Below are 19,749 nucleotides of genomic sequence, written 5' to 3'. Positions count from 1 at the left end.
GATCTGTGTGGAATTTTTTTCTGCTTCATCTCCACAGGGGCAGCTACTTCAGAGTCAGTTGTGCTGGTGTTTTTTGTTTTTTTTTCTCTTAGCATTAAGGTGCAGATGGGATGTTCTGTGGCTGTTGGCATTTTCCCTGTGCAGAGGTGAGTTAATGACAATTCCTTCACTCAGCTCCCAGGTAAACCCCATATGGGACCAACCATAAAAACCCGAGGGTGTTCCTTAGCTTGTGCAGGTGGAGGAGAAGTGAAAGTTTCCCAAATAAAGACTTGAGCTTGTCAGATTTTTCAGCTGAATAAGTAAGTGCTGGTTTGCACTGGGTCATCTTGCTGCATGAGGACACTTCCTAGCTGTGAGGTGGGCTGGAGTTTGAGTGAATTCCTGTTGTGTGGCCTCATCCTGCCTATTTAAGATGCCAGAATTACCCCTGCTGAATTCCTCATGCTCTCCATTTTCCAGGCATGCTGAGTTTCTAGGTGAAATCCATAAAAAAAGAACATGTTGCTGAAGGTGGGAGCTGCCTCACAGTCTGGCTGTCTGAAAGTAGCAGTAGGAGCTGTGTTTGGTAGGTGTTGCTGTGAATTCTGAGGAATACTACAGGGTGTTGTGGTTGTTCCAGGGTGTTCCTCTCAGTACTGTGTCTTCCAGAACACAAAGAGATGGCAGGGTGAGCCTTTGAAGGGGCTGCTCCTTTGTTAAGGCAACATGTGAGTTACTCTGATGGGGAAAACATCATCTGGGGAGCAGCAGCATCCTACGTGTAGTAAAATGGGGAGCAATTCAACAATTGCTTCCTGCTCCAAAGAGGGCACCAAAACAGCCCTAAGAACATAAAAGGCTTTCTGCTGCTGAGGAGCTTGACCTGGTTGTGTTAAATTCTTGCTCTGGATTTTTTTTCTGGTTTCTCTTTTCTCTGCTGGAGCTTCATCTCCAGGGGCTGAAGTTTGCTGCTGCCCCATTTCTCTGCAAGCAGGGGAGACAGCAGTGCCAGTGCTGGGTTGTTAATTGCAGAGGTGAAAGGCAGGCTCAGGATAACACATTTCTCTTTGACACGTTTTTAGGAAGTGTTTTCCTCTTTTTCTCCCCCAGACAGAAGGGGATTCAGGAAGATGAGATCCTCGGGTGATCAAGCTGACCCACTGTGTTACCTTGCAGCGTTTTCTTGATCTGGTTTCCAGGGCGGGAGCTCCCTCCTCTGTCCCTCTCCTCGCTCTTTGATGGCTTTTCAGGATTTCCTGCTGAGTCAGTGGAGGAGGATCCGGGCCGGTAGCTCTCCCGTGTGTCCAGGGAGCCTTCAGCCTGAGGATGCTGCGGTTCGGTGCGGGCAGCGCTGCCTTTTGACCTCTGTAAGTGCCGAGGGTTTGCTGTGTAATTAATTCCTTAATTAACCACTCATTAAAGCCCATTTGCATCCCATTGCACCTCCGCTGACAGACGCGGAGTCCATAAGAAGGGGGGTGTCCATAACTAGGGGGGTGGGAGGGATGTCTCCGTGTGTGTTCCCCCTCCCCATCAATTCCAGAACCCTCAGACCCATTTCCCACCCCAGCTCCGTGCGCACAGCGGGAGCCCCCAGGGCATCCCGGAGGCTCGGTGGCCACGGGGATATCTCGGGGGTGGGACTTCTCCTCCGTCCATCCCTCCAGCCCCTCGGGTGGGGGTGCGGGGACCGAGCGGATCCGGTCCTGGTCCCGGTTCCCACGGGGGTCCCGCAGAGCGCGGTACCGAGCACCGCGCAGCGGGGTACGAGGGAGGGGGCGGGGCTTGCGGTTGGCTCCGCCCCTTCTCCCCGCCTCTCCGCCAATGGGCGGGTCCGGAGGCGTCGGTCACGTGCGGTGGGCGGGGCGTGTTCCCCGGGCCCCCCCATTTCCTGCGGGTCACGTGTGGCGGGCCCGGCGTTGCCGTGGCAGCGGCGGAGGCGGCTCCGGCTCTGGAGAGCCCCGGCAGCCGACACCCCGACCGGGGTCCCGGTTCCGATCCCGGTGCCGGTTCCGACCCCCCCGGTCAAGCAGAGCGGTGAGCCCCGGCGGGGCTGCCCCTGGGGCTGGGGGAGGGAGTTCGTGCTCTCGGGTATGTGGGGTGGGGTGTGGGGGGCTCTTGTCCGGCGTGGATGGGAGCATCACCCACCCGGGGTGCTCCTAGGGGGAGAGGGGCTCATCCTGCCCGGGTGGAGGCAACTTCGGGGTGCTGGGGGGGAGAGTTGGTTTGGTCCTGCTTGGAGATGGTGCTTCTCCCCCCTCCCAGGGGTGCTGGGGGGGTCCGTGCTCAGGTGAGGGGAATCGCTGTCCGGGGGGGGGATGTGTCTCATCCCTCCCAGGTGAGGGAATCCCCTGCCTGGGGTGGGGGTTGTGTCTGGGAGGGGTCTTCCAGGGGCAGAGAAGGGGGTCTGGTCCTTCCTGAAGGTGTTTTGGGGCTCTGCATTCCAGCTCTGGGGGGTTGTATCCTGGCAAAAGGACCCTCGGGCTGGAGGTGCTGTGGGGGAGACAGCTCCTAGCCCGGGGTGCTGTGGGAAAGGGGGATCCGAGCTGCAGGGAGGTTTGGATGGGTCCATCCTGCCTGGGGGAACCTCCAGAGGGAAGGATCCCAGCTGTGAGGAGGGGGGGGGGGGGATGTCCCATTTTGACCCTTTCTGAGGGTGCTGTGGGAGGGAGATCCTGACTGTGAGGGGTCACATCCTGCCTGGGCTGTGCTGAGAGGGGCTGGGGAGGAGGAGGAGGAATCCTGGGAGCAGGATCCAGATGTTGTTGTGGGGTGAGGGGGGTCACATCCTGCTGGGGGACAGGGGATCCCCTGCTGGAGGTGGGGGTCACATCTGGGGGGGGTTTGCACCTTGCTTGGTAGTCTGACATCCCAAGGGTGCTGCTGGGGATGCTCCAAGCCAGAAGGGAATTTGGGTTCCCTCTGAGCTTGGAGGGCCCAAAAAAGCAGGAGAAGGAGCAGGGGGACCTGGGGCTCTCCCTGAGGAAGAAGTCTCCTGGGGAAGTCCTGATGCTTCTTCCAAAACTCAAGAGTTCTACGTGGCAGAACCCTGAAGGAAAGTTATTTCTGCAAGAGAAGTGTCCTAAACTTTTAATGTTGCAAGGCAGGGATGTGAAACCACCAGAAAAACTCTCCCCTGATGCAGATAACTGGCTGAAAAGTATTTCCAGGGTGAACTTGGTTATCATACAGTGCATGTAAAATGCTCCTTTGGTTTTGTGTTTCAGCCCTCAGAGCCCTCCACCCAATCTCTCCATGCCTGTAGCCAGCAAGGTGAGTTTGCCACCCTGTTATTGCTTGTTTGGGATACTTCTGTGTCTGTGGATTTTATTCTGAAGTTGTTTACTTATTTGGGAACATCTCTTGAGCTGCTCTAGAGTGAAAATTCATCCTTCTGGTATTTTTAGTTTATTTTTCTAAGGAGAGAAGCAGATGTGATTGGCTACTTATGCTCTCCCTCTGTAACCTCTTGAGTTCATTTGTCTTTTCAATGGAATTTGTCCCAGGGGTTGAAGTTTCTTACATACAAAGTTCCTGTGCATTTTGTCCACATAAATGGCAGGGTAGAGGCCATCAGTGTCCTGACTGCAGACAGAGATTCACCCCATGCTCTCCACTGCAGAATCCACACAGGATGCTGTCACAGGAAACAGCTTTGTCATTTTGCTGCTCACAGAATAATGTCTTTGCTCTGATCCTCCCAGGAGGCTTCAGGAGATGCTTTTTTTGTTTGTTTTTTCTTTTTGCTTCTTCCATACAATAGGTGATTCTTGCCTTTTCTGGAAACACAGAGCAAGCAGGGATGTTTCTCCCTATTGCTCTCTTCTTGTTTGAGTTGTTGTGTGCAATTCCTTTTGTGAGTTTGGAGCTTTTTTAATAATCTGAAAACTACTCAGCACTTCAGGAGCCCTCCAAGAGCTGTAATAATGGCCTTGATAAAAACTGCTCAGAAGTCTTTGTGTTATTGCTGCTGGTTTTATGATGTCTGAAGGGGCTAAAATCTCCAAGCCCTCCCTGCTCAGGCAGCACAGGGGATTTTACAACTTTCCTGAAGTCAAACCTTTCTGATTATGTCCCAAACAGCTTTGTTCCCTTTCAGTAACAACCATCCAGAGTTGTGAGCAGTGTTGTCTCCATTTTATCTTTGCCACTTCCTCAAGGCTCTCAGCAAACCCTGGTTTATTACCTGCCAGCATGCAGCCTGGGTGGATGCAGGCATGGCTGGGGCTCCTCCAGCCCTCACCAAGGTGCCTGTGACCTTGAAATGTGTTGCTGGGACTAATTAGTACCCCCCTGGGTGGGATTCTGAGCAATGCATCCCCTCCTCAGAGGAACTGGTGAGTATTTATAGCCAGGAAACTCTCAGGTGTTGCTGTGGCAGAGTTGGGAGCGTGGGGTTAATCCGAGTCGTGGGGTTTTGGTGTTCAGAAGGCTGAGTTTAAACATCTTTTTCAGATGCTGGTCAGAGGGGTTTTTTTGCTCAAAAGCATTTGGGGAATTCTCTCCCGTGTCTGTGGGTGTCAGGGAAATGAGCAGAGCGTGGGTGTGGTGTGTGGAGGGGGTGGTTTGAGCCCCATGCTGGCAGTGGTGGCAATCAGCAGCTGCTTTCCTGCTGCTTCCTTACCTGTGTCAGTGTCATCACTTCCATCTGAAACCCCTGAAACTACCTGGAAGGCAGCTCACTTCATTCCATGGATCCTCACTTCTCCCCATGGATTTGCCTTTTCCCTGTGCTCAGTGCCACCCGTGGAAGTGAGGGAGCAGGAATCTGCTCCTGCTAAGTGGAATGTGAGCAGCTCAGGAAACTTAACTTCCCTTCATTTGTTAACCCTCAACAGCTCTGTGGCTTACTGGGGAAGAGCTGTGCCTGCCTAAACTGACCTAGTATGAGCAGTGGTTTAATTGGAAAAAAAAAAAAAAAAAAAGGTTTCCAAAAAAAGAACAAAAAGTGACTCCCTGAACATGATAGCTGCTGTTACTTTAATACTCCAAGGAGATGCACTTGGAGCCAATCTGTGATCCACTGTGAAATTGAATCAGCTTCAAAAAAATTATAAGATGGGAGCCCTAATTCCAAAGTGTCTTTATGTGGTTTGTTTTTTTTTTTTTTTCATTAGCAAGGAGAAATTTAAGGGGGAAATTAAGATGCCAGCTGCTGTGCAGCCTTCTGGAATTCCTTCTGGAGTAGTTCCCAGGTTTACTTGTGTAATCTTTCCTAGTTCTCATGGTCATTTTTAGCAATTATGGATGGTCCTTTCTCTGTTCTCTGCCTGATATTCCATCCAACATTTTTCTACTGGCTGAGGGTGACTTCATTTCAACGTCTGTTTTCCTGCAGCTGATGCTTGTTCTCTCTGCTTTGTTCCCTCAGCATTTCTCCCATCATGAGTTCTGAATTAAACGTTCCAGTGGATCCTTCCACTCCTGCTTGCTGCTCTGAACCTGGCACAAAAGGGATGGATTATCGGGACTGGGTCCGGCGCAGTTACCTGGAACTGGTGACATCCAATCACCACTCTGTGCAAGCCCTGTCCTGGAGAAAGTTGTACCTGAGCAGAGCCAAACTGAAAGCTTCCAGCAGAACCTCTGCTCTGCTCTCTGGCTTTGCAATGGTATGTGGGGTTTTGGATCAGGAAGGTTTTAGTTTTGTCTAAATCCCATTTATTAATCAGTGTTTTCCTCCCGGGAAGAGGCAGGACGTGGTGTTTTCTGAAGAGGCAGGAGGCATCTGCCTGGGGACTTCTGCTTGGTGGCTGCTAAAAATTGTGAGGCTGATTCTGTCGTGGCAGCAGAGATACAGGAGCTGCCTTACAATCAACCCACACACTCCCAAGTCAGTCCAGTAAAAATACCAATTCCCTCCCTGCACATCATCCCCAGAGCTTCAGGGCTTTTTATCCAGCACTGGCTGCCCTTACAGGAGATTCCATTGGGCAGGGAGCTCCTCCAGGCTCCTGGGGTTGCTGTGCTCCTCAACATCTCAGTTTCTCTGGTGTTTTGTCAGATCCCAGTGTCTGAAACAAGGTGGAGGTTGGGTCGGGTTGCATGGTCTGATCAAGGAGATGGTGGTTTCTGTGGAGGTGTGAGCAACCTGGAGCCAAACCTGCTATATTTTTGTCATTCCTGCCTATTGGGAATGATCCCTGGCCCTTGCTCTCCTCCGTGGTAGCACTTGGGTGTTCTGGAAACTTTCTGAGCTATGATGTGTCAGGGGGAGCCTCTTCAGCTTTCCTCTGGTTCTTGCTTATTGGGAGTAAGACTTGAAACACGTTTGGGGGAGGTTTTCTGCTCAGGAAACAGGCAGGTCTGGCTGTTCCTGAGGGCTGTCAGCAGAAAGCAGAGGGCAGCTCCAGGGTGAGCAGGACAGGATGCAAAGATACTGTACCCTGCAGCTCAGGGAGGACCAATCTCTGGAACTTTCCAGCTAGCTGTCCTTTTTATTATTTTAGCAGCTTCTGCTGGTTTTTCCTCCCCCAGTCCCCCAGAACGTGAATCACCAACAGTTGTTTGGGATGATGTTTGCTCACCCAAAGGGAAGTTGGGTAAAACACAACAGGGAGTGCAATGAGAGCAGGCTGGAGGGGGCTTGCTCATTAGTGATTCCTCTCTGCCTGCAAAAGAAGAGTTTGTAGAAGCTCTTCATGCAGCAGATGCTTATTTGTGACCATGCTCATGGGCTGAAACAGCAGAAGGTGCCTCCTAGTTTTGAGAAAGGTGAGTGCTTTCCTGTAGGTCTCCCAGAAGCTTTTCTGCTTGACAAACTGCTTGCCCTTGGTGCCTCTGGGTTACTTGAGTTCTGTGTTAGTTTTTTTTTAACTGTTCTCTTTAAAGTGACTATTAAATGATCATTTGGTAGTCATCTGCTCTCTGGAGGCAGAGTGGCTGCAGAGGGAAGGAGCCTGTGCTGGGGGGTGCAAGGGCTGCACCCCATGGGGCTAAACCCTGTCTGAACACAGAACCTGCCTTCTCAGCTCAAGCAGCAGAAGGTTGCTGAAAGTCCCTGGCAAACACAAATTAACCAGTTGACTTCTGTTCTCTTTAACCTGTTTAAAATACAAGTCAGATAATACATGTAAGTAGTGTTAATTATAATCCCTGCCTTAATGTCCTAAGTACACCTGAAAGCAGCAGCTGTCAGAAAGAAGAATTTCTGCAATAAGGAATTCTCTTTATTAGCAAGCTTTTTCCCAGTTGATCCAACTGGACCTTCTGGTGAAAGCTCTTTCTACTATATCTATTTCTACTGGATTATTTCTCCACTGATGCAGGTGTCTGGCACACCAATGCTTGCTCTCTGATAAGAGCATCTATTTGGCTATTGATGAAAGCAGAGAGGGTACTGAGAGTTAAATACTCTCCCTGAAGTTCTGTGAGCATTTAACTATGTAAACAAATGTCATACAGGGCTTGGCTATTGCTTTACTTACTCCCCTGGCAATGTGTTTAATTTAAGCCAGCTCCATACTGGCTGAAAATTATGACAAGCTGATGGATATTTAATCAACAGGCAGTGGCTTTGATCCAGCTCCTTCTGGACAAGCTGCAGAATAATGCAAACCTCCCTTGTTACTTGATGATATCTCTGGTATTTCTGGCAGAGCTGGGCAGGTCAGGAGAATTTGGGTCCTTTCCAGTGCTAGGTCTGTTTAGAGGTGGGCTGTAAGGCTGCTGCCCATAAAGGAGATTTAGAGGGAGCTCAGAAAGCCTTAATAATAATTTTTCTGATGGAAATAAGAGCTATTACTGCTCCTCAGTCTTCTTGCTGCTTGTCCAATTACCATAGGATATGTATTTGATTAAAAAAACCCAACAATCCAGCAGATCTACTGGAGTGATGGTTTCTAGTGGCTGTCAAACCATCCCTGTGATTGTACCTTGCTTTATGCTAAGCCATTTGTCATCCTTTTGCCTGATATTCTCTGTCCTGGTCTAAATATCTCAAGATTAACATCCTTGTTGTGGACAGCCTGGGTTATGCTGGTCTGAACAAAACCCCACCATAACTCCATCTAATTTAGTTGGAGTTGAAGCCTAAAATATTCTGGGTCCTTGGTCCTTTAGCAAACCTGTGAGTGTGGGGTTCAGTGGGGTGATTCTGAAGCTTAAAATTCAACTCATTTGGGGCTAAGATATTCTGTGGCTTGGCAGAGCTCTCAGAGCTTCCCAAAGCTGACCCCTTGGCTTCAGTGAAGGTGAATAATAAAGGGAGCTGCTGTCACAGAAGGGTTTAATTGTATCAAACATGACATATTAATAGTTTTACAGACTAAGCAGCATATCTAATGATTTTTAAATGGGTTATGGCAGCTTGTCCTCTTTCTCTCCTCCCAGTCAGAGAATGACATGACAGTCTGTACAGGGGGGAGAGAGCCATAAGAGCTTGCTCACCTTCCCAGGGCTTGTTTGAGTTAAATGAACTGGTTTTCTGCCTTGTTGATGTTTTTCCATGCAATACCTCTTCCTGAGCTGTCAGTCAGTGTTAAAAATTCATCCCATTGCACAGCTGAAGGTAGCCCTAGGGAATAGGTTAGTCTGGGAGGAAACATCCAATTAGCTGAGAAGTGCTGCTCACTGGAAGGATAACAAGGGGGAAATTGATATGTTGACATCAGCCAGGCTTTCAGCTTTCATTTAAAGCTATAAATTGAACATGCAGGTACAATTCCTCTTCAGCTTGCTGAGTGCTGTGTCTCTGGGTATTGCAGCACCCAATCCTGAGCAATCCACCTGCAGCTTTGCCTGTCTGACAGTCCCAGCATGAATAAATTGTATAGAAGAGGGCAGCAGAGAAGGAGGTTGAGCTCCTCCTTCTCCAGTCAATATAGGGGGATCTGGAAAGGGAACATATGCGAGGCAATGTGGTGTTTTGGTTAAATTGACTTTGCAAGAGATGGTGAAGCCAATTGTGGTGTTATTTTCTCCACTATACAACCAGAACTACTGTAAACTCCAAGCAGGAACCTTTAAAAAAACCAAAAAACCCCACATGTTCCTAATCAGAGCAAAGGGCTGGGGTTTTATATTCAATATATTTGGGGTTTCTGATACTCTGAAGAGTTGACACAGGTACAAAATCTGGTTTGCAGAGATTGCTGCCCCAGCCACACACTGGTTATGTCTTGGTTCAGTGTGTTCAGACTGAGCTGGGGTCCCCTGGGTCAGGGTGCTGATGGTTTCAAAGGAAATGTGGGTCAGGCAGGAGTCATTCTGCTGCTGACACATGGGCAACATAGGCACTTTGCCATCTCCTTTTATCATTTTCAGGGTCACCCACATGAGTGTACCCCTAATCTTCCAGTGCCTAAATAGTATTATTAACAACTCCTGCCAGGCCAAACGGTGCAGGTGATGATACAGAGCCTGAAGTGGCAGCTCAGTGGTGGTCTCAGGTGAAGCCTGGGTAAATTAATGATGTGTCTGTTCTGCAAAATCCATCTATGCCCCAGAATCCAGTTGTTTTTTCCATCTTTGCCATCTCCTGGTGGTCTGGAGAGGCAGTGCCCTGGGGCAGCAGCTTCTCCCTTCCTTAGTGCCCATGGTGCACTGGAGCAGCAGGTCACCAAGGATCAGTGCCAGGCAGGTTAGTGTCTGTGCAAACCATGATTTTAGTTTACTTGATTTTAGTTTAGTCCAGTGGTTTTGTAGCACCAGGTTTCTGCAGTCTTCCAGGGGTGATGCCACTCAGAAGTATTTTACTTCACAGATAGGTTAAGTAATTTTACAAATTCTTGTTCTTAATCTTGTTCTTAACCTGTGCTAGGAATCCAGATCTGATCTCAGAATTTACTCTTTGCACTCATTCTGCTTGTTAAGCTTTATGTGATTTAAAAAAAAAAAAAGCTCCAGAGACCTGCTATGTGCTAGCTCCTCTTTCCAGTTCACAGACTCCTATCTGAGTTGTTGAGCACACCCAGAAGCTCTCCACTTCTGCTGAGTATATCAGTGAGTTATTAGCTCTCAAGGGAGAAATTTGAGGCTATAAATAACTTGTATCCAGGCATATTTGTAATAAAAATGAATGTACAATGTTCTGAGAATAGAAAGCAGCTGGTTTAACTATGGACTAACTTCAACTGTCAAGTAGCTTGCATGCTTCCCGTGGGGGCTACCAAAACCTGGCTGGCCACTGGCCAGAAGAGCTGCTTGCTTTTGCTTTTCCTTATGTGCCTGAAGTTGGAAGTTCCTGTGCTGCAAGGGCTGAGGAGCAGGAGAAGGGGTGATGGGGCAGCAGGAGAAGGGGTGATGGGCAGCAGGAGATGGGGTGATGGGGCAGCAGGAGAAAGGGTGATGGGGCAGCAGGAGAAGGGGTGATGGGGCAGCAGGAGAAGGGGTGATGGGCAGCAGGAGAAGGGGTGATGAGCAGCATGAGATGGGGTGATGGGCAGCAGGAGAAGGGGTGATGGGCAGCAGGAGAAGGGGTGATGGGCAGCAGGAGATGGGGTGATGGGGCTGAGGAGAAGGGGTGATGGGCAGCAGGAGATGGGGTGGTGGGCAGCAGAAGGGGTGATGGGGCAGCAGGAGAAGGGGTGACGGGCAGCAGGAGAAGGGGTGATGGGGCAGCAGGAGAAAGGGTGATGGGGCAGCAGGAGAAGGGGTGATGGGGCAGCAGCAGAAGGGGTGATGGGGCAGCATGAGATGGGGTGATGGGCAACAGGAGAAGGGGTGATGGGGCAGCAGGAGAAAGGGTGATGGGGCAGCAGGAGAAAGGGTGATGGGGCAGCATGAGATGGGGTGATGGGGCAGCAGGAGAAGGGGTGATGGGGCAGCAGGAGAAGGGGTGATGGGGCAGCAGGAGAAGGGGTGATGGGGCAGCAGGAGATGGGGTGACGGGGAAGCAGGAGAAGGGGTGATGGGCAGCAGGAGAAGGGGTGATGGGGCAGCAGGAGATGGGGTGATGGGGCAGCAGGAGAAGGGGTGATGGGGCAGCAGGAGAAGGGGTGATGGGCAGCGGGGCTCCCAGCACCGTGTGCTGCCTAAGGAGCTCCTGCTGCTGCCTGTGGGCTTGGATGCAGCTCTGGTGGCTCGTGGTTGCAAGGACAGATCTGTTCTTGCAGACTCTGGCACAAAAATTTGTATTGAAGCCTTCAGAAAGTCCAAACTGGGGCCTTTTTTCATGGGAAGCAGGACCGGTCCATCTAGGCTGATATTCTCAAAAGCTCTTGAGTGTGTGCTTGACCTTAGGTGCTCTTCCTGAGTCAAAATGCTTTCCTGGATGAAAGCCTGGAAAAGAGGAAAACCAGCAGCTGGTGACAAGCTTTTTTTTTTCTGTTGTTCCTTTTCTCAGGTTGCCATGGTGGAGGTGCAGCTGGAGGTGCAGTACAAGTACCCCCAGATGCTGCTGATCGCTTTCAGCGCCTGCACCACGGTGCTGGTGGCCGTTCATCTCTTTGCCCTCCTGATCAGCACCTGCATCCTGCCCAACGTGGAAGCTGTGAGCAACATCCACAACCTGAACTCCATCAGTGAGTCCCCCCACGAGAGGATGCACCCCTACATCGAGCTGGCCTGGGGCTTCTCCACTGTCTTGGGGATCCTCCTTTTCCTCGCCGAAGTCGTGCTCCTCTGCTGGATAAAATTCCTCCCCGTGGGCTCCATCCTAAAGAACGAGACCAGCAACGTGGAGAAGCCCAGTGGGCACGCGGGCTGGCAGTCAGCATTGGTCTCCACCATCATCATGGTCCCCGTGGGGCTGATTTTTGTCGTGTTCACCATTCACTTCTACCGCTCCCTGGTGAGGCACAAAACCGAGCGGCACAACCGGGAGATCGAGGAGCTCCACAAACTGAAAGTGCAGCTGGATGGGCATGACAGAGGCATGCAGGTGGTGTGACAGGGTAGCAGGAGGTGCTGTGAGGAGCAAAATCCCTGTTCTGCTCGTTGGGGAGGCACAGATTGTCTTGAGGCTTAACTATGTAAATGCTAATTGCCTGCCGTATATAGCTGGGGGGGTCTAAGGCTGTTTGAGCTGCTGGGGGCTCTGGGCTGTTCCTGGTCCTACACACTCACCTCTTGAAGTCAACACTGCCATGGAGTTGAAGGTTAAATGTTGGGTCAAGTAGTCAAAACGTGGGAATGTGGTTTTTTTTTTAATTCTGTTGCCAAAAGTAAAACTGCATCAGCTGTCTAAAAGCCCATGTGGGTGTCTGTGTGTGTGTGTAGGACCTGTCTGATGGGTCAGAACCCCCTGGCTGTCAGTGCAGCAGTGATGATTCTAGAGCTGAGCTGGTTAATGAGGGGCTCTGCAGCTGACTTAAGGCCACCCAGGAAAGCCCAGCAGAAACTGAGAGTGTTGATCACCTTTATTCCAAAGGAAGTGTTGCATAAATACCTAACTAGAAAGAAATCAGCCTTAGCTGTTACATTTTTTTTTCTTGCTATTGCTTGTTATGTTTTTACAGGAGGTAGAATCTCAAACTGGAGGAGGCTGGGAAGTTCCCTCATACTTTATTCAGCAGCATCTGTCACTTTAGATTGAATGAATGCCAAGATCATGTGTTTTATCCCAATAAGAGGCAAGAGTGCCCAGGGAAGGCTTACAGGTGTTTCAGATTTAACAAGGACATTCTTAAAACAGAACAGTGACAGGGAAGTTAATGAGACAGAACTTTGAAGGACTAGAAAAGCAAGTTTCAAGGAGGTAAGGAGTGACAACATTTAGCACTATTTTATAAACCCTTTGCCATGTCATCTTCATTTATGTATTTTTTTTCCAATATCTTTTGCCTGGTTTGCTTGAGAGTACAAGCCCCAGTCCTGTGCATTTCATCAGTTGTTTGGGTTGTTGGGTTTTTTTTTTTTATTTCAGCTGTAGCATTTGTCTGTCAAAAACTCTTCCTTCTCCCCCCACCAAAGCAGGCACCTCCACTGCTGGAACCTGGGTCTGTACTGTAGAGGCTGAGGGAGCTGGAGCTGGCAGGAGGGCTCTGTGCCATTAAAGAGCTCTCAAGTTTCATCCAAACTGAATTATTTTTTGGTCCCAGCAGCAGGGAAAATGGCACTTGCACATCTGTACTGCTTAGCAAGGGAAGGTGGTGAATTCTCTAGCATCCTTTTAGGTGAAAATGCCTGTAAATATGATTTTCTATTTAAGGTAACTTTGTGGAGGGAAAAGAGTGTTTTGCAATCATCACTCTTCAAAGGGAAAGTAAGGCTTTTCTGCCACAGGGGGCTACAGGCAGCATAAACACATTTTCTTGGCCCTGATCCCATGCTGATTTCCTGCTCTGCACCCAAACATTGTAGTTCCAGAATCTCCCAGGCCTTACAGGTTTCTCAGATCATTAAGGATGTTTGTAATGTTCTATCTAAACCCAGTTCCCTTATTCCACTGGGATTTCAGAAATCTAACAGCAGTGGATTACATCTCAGCTTCCCAGAACTGAGAGTACAAGCAAAGCCCAGTGCAGCAGGGTGAGACTGTCCCTATGTTCCTCTCTGGCAGGGGCCTTGGGATCCCAGCTCCCTAATTTCTCTTGGTTACAGGAGAGTTTGAGCATTGCTGAACAAGTTGCTTAGCACTGTGTCTGTGGCTTTCATCTGTTGTTCTTGCCACAGTTGGCACAGAGCATATGGGCTGATGTGCAGCAAGGAAAAGAATCTTGGTGTGCTAAATGCCCAGTCTGTCCTTCTGCATGCCTGCAAAAAATAAGGAGCATCCTCCAGGAGAGCAGGTGGGGATGAAATTCATATCATCTCCCCAGGAGCCTGCCTTCTCTCCCTTCTCTTTTTACCATAATAAAAATTAAAGGTTTAGATGACAAAAATGATAGAGTTTTCTGCCAAGTATTACACACGGAGTCTCTTCTAGCAACAAAATCTCTGTGTTGAGGCCAGAGCCAGACTGGATAGGAGGAATCTCTCCTCTGTACTTTGCACTCTCCTGTATCATCAGTAATAAGAGGACTCTGTGTGCTGTGGAGCCCAGGAGGCTGCTGAGGAAAGTGTGGAGTCATTTTTGCAATTTCAAGCAAAACAGTTTCACAGTGTGCATGCAGTGCTGCAAAAGCAAGGCAGCTCATTTGGAAACAGCCAAATGGTTCATTTGATTCTTTGCAAACACAATAAACTTCAGCAAATGGAGAAATGCAACAGAAACTGTGCTTTGATTTTGTAGAAAAACTGGGTGAGGCTTTGGTGGGATTGGACCCAAATCTCAAGGCAGCACCTCTGTGGCTGGGGTGGCATCACCTTACTCCAGCAGGGAGTATGAGCAGGGTTTGAGATGGTGTCCCAAGGGTGAGAGCAGAATAACAGTGTGGCTGTGCCTTCCCATCTCTGCTTGCAGCTTTGTTTCTCTTATCTCTCCAGGCACCCAGTTCTTCCTTCCACAGGAAGCCTCTGAGAGTATTTGTGCTCTGAGCCCTGGGATCTCTCCAGGTAACCCATCACCTTCCTGCTGGAGCTCCTCTCCTTCTTTTTCATTTGATTTTCCTGCTCCTGCCTCTCATCCTCCAACTCGATCACATTTTCACCTCTGCTGTGTCCAGCCCTGTGGTGTAGTTCACCCATAAAGGAGCAGGGAAATTGTCCTTGTCCAGCTGGGTGTTTCTGCACCAGAGTGCCAGAAAATCCTCCTTGCTTCTGCTGCTGTCCTCATGGCTGTCAGCAGGGTCCCCATCACTCAAGCATGGAGATGCCAGCCTGTCCTCACCATTGCTGGTGTCCCAGTAGGTCTGGCAGTGCACTGTGTCACTTCCCTGCCTGCCCATGGCTGTCCTGTGCTGTCACCTGTCATTCCTGAGCTGTCTGCCATTCCTGGCTTTTGTGTGGCTCCGTTCCAGTACGGGGATGCTTCAGGGGTGCTTCTCCCCAGATTCCTGCCCTTTGGGCTGGGATGTCACGGATCTCCCCAACACCTGTGTCACCTTTGTGTACCCACCCTGAGGGGCTGTAGCTTGGGGTGGCTGTTGCTCTGATTCTCAGATCCTTTGGGTTGTGACTCTCTGGACCTTGTCTGGGCCATTTCTCCCAGTTTCTGGAGTGGGGCTCACCTTGGCTTGCTGCAAGGGACAGACCCCCTCTCCCTCCAAAGTCCTGAGTCCTCCTTCTGATTTTTCTATTATTTGGACAAGTTTTGCTCAGTAGAAAAATGTCTCTGCAGGCTCCAGCACTGGAGGGACCCTTCCTTAATGAAGGCAGGAGCTGTCAAGGACAGGGGTATGTACCTGCCTTGCTTTAGGAGGTGGCTTTGTCCCCTTCCCTCGTGTGCAGGAATCATGACAGAGCAGGACTGCGAGCTGGAGGGAGCAGGATCAGGTTCTCCCTTGGTCAGTGGCAGCTCTTACTCCCTATTTTTATCATCACCCCGGGGCAGGCCTGGCTCTGGCAGCTGCCCCCCTGTGGTTTTGGTGGCTTGCATGACTCGGAGAGGATTTATGAGCCTGGTGGAGATGTTGGATTTGACCCCTCAGCCCTGCCCCACGTGATGGGTGAAAGCGATCCCGGGGGGAGCGTGCTCTGCCCTAAGCACTTGGTATGTGGGAATGTTGATGGGGAGATGGAAGGATGGGTGCAGCCATACAGCCAGTAGCCTTCAGAGCCTGGACACTGGGATTTAGGGATGGGAACTTCTAGCTAGCTCTGGAATGGCTGTGCTGGGCTTGGAGATGGAGGTGCAGGGTGCCTGGTTGCTCACGCTTCCCGTTCTCCTCTCCTGTGGGTTTCTTGCTGTCCTTTCTCTTCTTTCCCTGCCTTCAAACAAACCAACAAAAAGCCTTGGGGTTTCCCTCCTGCTGGAGCTTTATCTTCTATGTTGTGTTGCATCTGCTTCTGAGTCAGCTTCCTCAAGCTGCAACCTCAGGATCAGATCTCAGCACAACTTGGGCCAGTGCTGGAATTTGCTCTTTAACTTCTCTCAGGCTCCTCTGTTGCCTTTTCAAACAAAACATCAACACTGGCTGGATTTAGACAGCATTCCTGGGAATACCTGTGTGCACGACTTCTGCCCAGCCTTGAAACAGCCATGAGTGCTAAATGCTTGGAGAAAAGCAAAATCTCTGTGTTTTAGCTTTGCCCATTCTTGTTTAACCTCTGCATGAGCAATATTTGATGTAGAGCAATGCATGGATCTCAGTTACTGTCCAGCTGCATGAGAGAAACTGGATAAACTCACTCAGTTTTAACACTTCTTGCTGATTTCAGACTGAATTCTTTGCAAGCTCAACTCCTCCAGCATCCTCTATGGGTTAGCTTAGGTTTTGCCTTTTTTAAAAAAGAGCTGGGTCAGATGTTATCTTTCTCCTTTTAAAATATACAAGTAGATAACAGCTTGATGGGTTTCCTTTTAATGAGGGCCTGGCTCTTGGCATGTGTTTTACAAGTGCTAATCTTGGTTAAGGACATAAACAGCTGTGATAGGAATTCTTGTGACACGAAGACCATTACAGTTTGTCTTATGTTAATAACATTAGCATAGTGGCCAAAATTACTTTTATGAGCTAATTAATTGAAATTAAATCCTCTTTGTACTTTTCTCAGATTTCTGTGATACTTGACAGTACAAACCAACTGTTCTGCAGTGCTGTGGTTTCATAGAATCATAGAATTAGCCGGGTTGGAAGGGACCTCAGAGATCATCTAGTCCAACCCTTGACCCACTGGAGCAGTTGCTAGACCATGGCACTGAGTGCCACATCCAGTCTTTTTTTAAATGTCTCCAGGGACGGAGAATCTACCACCTCACCGGGCAGTCCATTCCATAGCCTAATCACCCTCTCTGTGAAGAAATTCTTTCTAATATCTAACCTAAACCTCCCCTGGCACAACTTAAGACTGTGTCCTCTTGTCTTGTTGAAGGTCATCTGTGAAAAGAGTCCAGTTCCCACCTCGCTACAGCCTCCTTTCAGGGAGTTGTAGACAGCAATGAGGTCTCCCCTGAGCCTCCTCTTCTCCAGGCTGAACAGCCCCAGCTCTCTCAGCCTCTCCTCATAGGGCCTGTGCTCGAGTCCCTTCACCAGCCTGGTTGCCCTCCTTTGGACCTGTTCCAGGACCTCTACATCCTTCTTAAACTGAGGGGCCCAGAACTGGACACAGGACTCGAGGTGTGGCCTCACCAGTGCTGAGGCTTTTGAGGAGAGAACATAAAGTTTTAGAGAGCACTTCAGAACCCAGGGTGTATAATTGCATTTTGATCTAAACTGATGCCCAAGAGGTGGTTGAACAGGTGAAGAATGGGAAAAGATAAACATAGCAATGACTCTGGTGTGACTGGATTAAATTTTGGACTTCAACACCATCTAGACAAAGCTCCTTTTTTTTTTGCTGTGCATTGAATTATCTGCATTTTTTTTTCCAATTTAAGATCTCAACTAGGAAGAGCTGGGATTTTCTGGCAGGAACAGCAGCTTCCCATATAGTTTGGTTGAGGCAGAAAAAATTCAGCTACCAAATGCAGAGCACAAAGTGAACTAACACTGTGAATCTTGTTATTGTGGCCCTGATTCATCACAAGCCATCATCTGCTGTGGCTGTGCAGAGAAAGAAACAGCAGGTATGTGCCCAGAGAGTGTTTTAACAGGCTGAGAGCACAATATGGATTTAAAAGGGAGCATTTGGAACAAGGGCCAAAACATTAATGGCAATCCTTGATTATTGCAGTTTGCTGGGCAACAAGCAGGTTGCTGGAGAGGTTTGGTGATGGGGGATGAGCTCAGTGCTTTATCTAGAAAACCTTCCCTGGGTTTCCTCCCCTGGGGTGGTTTTGTGCTGAGCTCCAGCAGCCTGCCAGCCATGTCCTGCCAGCTTGCCCGAAAGTCTCCTGTTCCCAACAGCAGCTCCAGGTGCTGGGGACATCGTGTCCTCTGTGGCTGCTGCAGGATGGTGCTGATCCCAGGAGTCTGCTGGAAAAAAGGGTCAGGAGCTGCCACTTCCAGAGCACAAGTCCCTGCTCTGGGGAGTCAGCTGGAGAAATTGCATTTCATAGAATCATAGAATCAGCTGGGTTGGAAGGGACCTCAGAGATCATCAAGTCCAACCCTTGATCCACTCCCCCCCTGGTTCCCAACCCATGGCACTGAGTGCCACATCCAGGCTCTTTTGAAATATCTCCAGACACGGAGAATCCACTACTTCCCTGGGCAGCCCATTCCAATGCCTGATCACCCTCTCCAGAAAGAAATCCTTTCTAATCTCCAACCTAAACCTCCCCTGGCACAACTTGAGACCCTGCCCTCTTGTCTTGCTGAGAGTTGCCTGGGAAAAGAGCCCAACCCCCCTCTGGCTCCAACCTCCTTTCAGGGAGTTGTAGAGAGTATTTCCTGGAATAAAACTCGTGGTGACAGCAGTGCTGTTCCTGGAGGTTGGGTTTCTGATGGAGAGGGAACGCTGCATTTGGGAATGCCAAACCCACTGCTGGAGCATGGAGGTGACACCAGAGGTTTGGGGTTTAAGACTTCCCTACTCATGGGTCCCTGTTGGAGTTATCATGGAGATGTTGAAATACTGAGCTAACCTGAGAGTAGCTGATTGCTGCCATGAAGGAGTGAGGTGGTATCTGCCAGCTTCAACTGATAGAAACCACTCTGATTCACCCAAATGATGTCTGTAACTTTGTTTTTTGGGGTGTACAGCTCCCTCCCCTGGAGCAGAAGGCAGTGTCTGTGGTGTGTGTGCATTAATACCCAGTAAAACCTGTGTTCTGTGCCAAAAGGTACTGCTGGATCCAGCTGTGCAGGGATGCCATGGATACACGTGTCCCCTTCCCCTACCAACTAAAACCTGTCAGCACTGTAAAGTGTTTTACTGCTTTAGGTGTGACTGTGCTGAAGGGGTTTTGGTGATTTGTTAAAGGATCCCAACTTCTTCCACAGCACAACTTTTATTTTCAAGAGCACAGACGTTTGCAGAGAGCAGACAGATGGCCTCAGATCTTAGGTACAAGGCATGAGTCAAACCTGGCTGCTGGAGGTGCCAAGAAAAAAAAAACCATAAATGATAGCTGCCAGGGCTGCAGGCTGGTGCCCAGCTTATTCCCTAGATCAGATTTTTGCTCCTGAGAGTGGACAGCAGGGTTCAGAGATGACAAATGAGCAGAAAATGACACAGTCTGTGCAAGCTGTCCAGGCTGCCTCTGCAGAAGAGTCAGCACTGGCCCTCTGCAAATGCTGCTCTCTGCTCCCAGATGTAGGTCACACCCAGGATTTCTGATTAATCCTCACTGTTAAAGCATGAATCTTCAGCAAAAGATAATGACTTTAATTAGTTCTTGGTGTGTTGTGCTATCTGTGGAGAGATGCTTGCTTACCCCCCTTCCCCTGGAGAGCTGATCTCTAAAGGACCCGTCTGAAGCAGGTGAGAGCAGAGTTGTGTCCCTGGGGCTCAGCACAAAGCTAAAAGCAGTAAAATGGAACCAGGTGCCAGCCAGGAAAGGTTAAAATCTGCTGCAGGGCTTGGGCTGAACCTGTGCCAAGGGCTGAGTGATGCTCAGCTCATTTTAAATGGTTCTAAGTTGCTTTCTTGGTGTAATTTAAATACTTCAGAACCTGCTCCTGGCTTTTTGCATTTTGTTACAATGCAGCTACTGAATTCAATGCTCATTTCTGACCTGGAGCTTTTTTCTGACTTCTGAGCTCCCATTGCCCAGGAGAGCCTTCAACCAAGCAGCCTTCCTTCCACACTCTTATTTCCCTTTGCTAAACTTCCATGTGATTGAGCTTAGCTCTGTCCCCATCCACTCACCCCAGACACGAACAGAGCCATCCCAATTCTGCACCGATTTTATTTTCCCAAAATCTCCAGCACCAAATCCCAGCCCGGTTTTCCTCTGCCCGC

At 49.5% G+C, this 19,749-nt stretch overlaps 1 protein-coding gene across 2 annotated transcripts; it reads left to right on the top strand.

Moving 5' to 3' along the window:
- The first annotated feature begins 1,808 nt into the window (after nucleotides 1-1,808).
- ORAI2 (ORAI calcium release-activated calcium modulator 2) lies at nucleotides 1,809-14,838 on the top strand. 2 transcript variants are annotated; one of them, XM_008495049.2, is made up of 4 exons: nucleotides 1,809-2,019; nucleotides 3,210-3,255; nucleotides 5,354-5,594; nucleotides 11,267-14,838. In XM_008495049.2, exons 3-4 carry the CDS (start codon nucleotides 5,367-5,369, stop codon nucleotides 11,810-11,812), a joined length of 774 nt encoding a protein of 257 aa, XP_008493271.1. In that variant the 5' UTR covers nucleotides 1,809-2,019; nucleotides 3,210-3,255; nucleotides 5,354-5,366; the 3' UTR covers nucleotides 11,813-14,838. The 2 variants fall into 2 exon arrangements, with proteins under 2 accessions (XP_008493271.1, XP_030318293.1); XM_030462433.1 differs by having other exon boundaries at nucleotides 1,825-2,073.
- Nucleotides 14,839-19,749: the final 4,911 nt, after the last annotated feature.

Source organism: Calypte anna, chromosome 19 (assembly GCF_003957555.1).
Source record: "Calypte anna isolate BGI_N300 chromosome 19, bCalAnn1_v1.p, whole genome shotgun sequence".
In the NCBI taxonomy this organism is placed as follows: Eukaryota; Metazoa; Chordata; class Aves; order Apodiformes; family Trochilidae; genus Calypte; species Calypte anna.
Note: the sequence above shows the minus strand (reverse complement) of the source record. Positions and strands in the feature narration are given on the sequence as shown.

Bases quoted from the DNA above. Each gene is read 5' to 3' on its own strand.
- ORAI2 (XM_008495049.2), top strand. From the start codon at position 5,367: ATGAGTTCTGAATTAAACGTTCCAGTGGATCCTTCCACTCCTGCTTGC. The intron at 5,595-11,266 runs GTATGTGGGGTT...TCCTTTTCTCAG, and splicing joins TGCTCTCTGGCTTTGCAATG to GTTGCCATGGTGGAGGTGCA.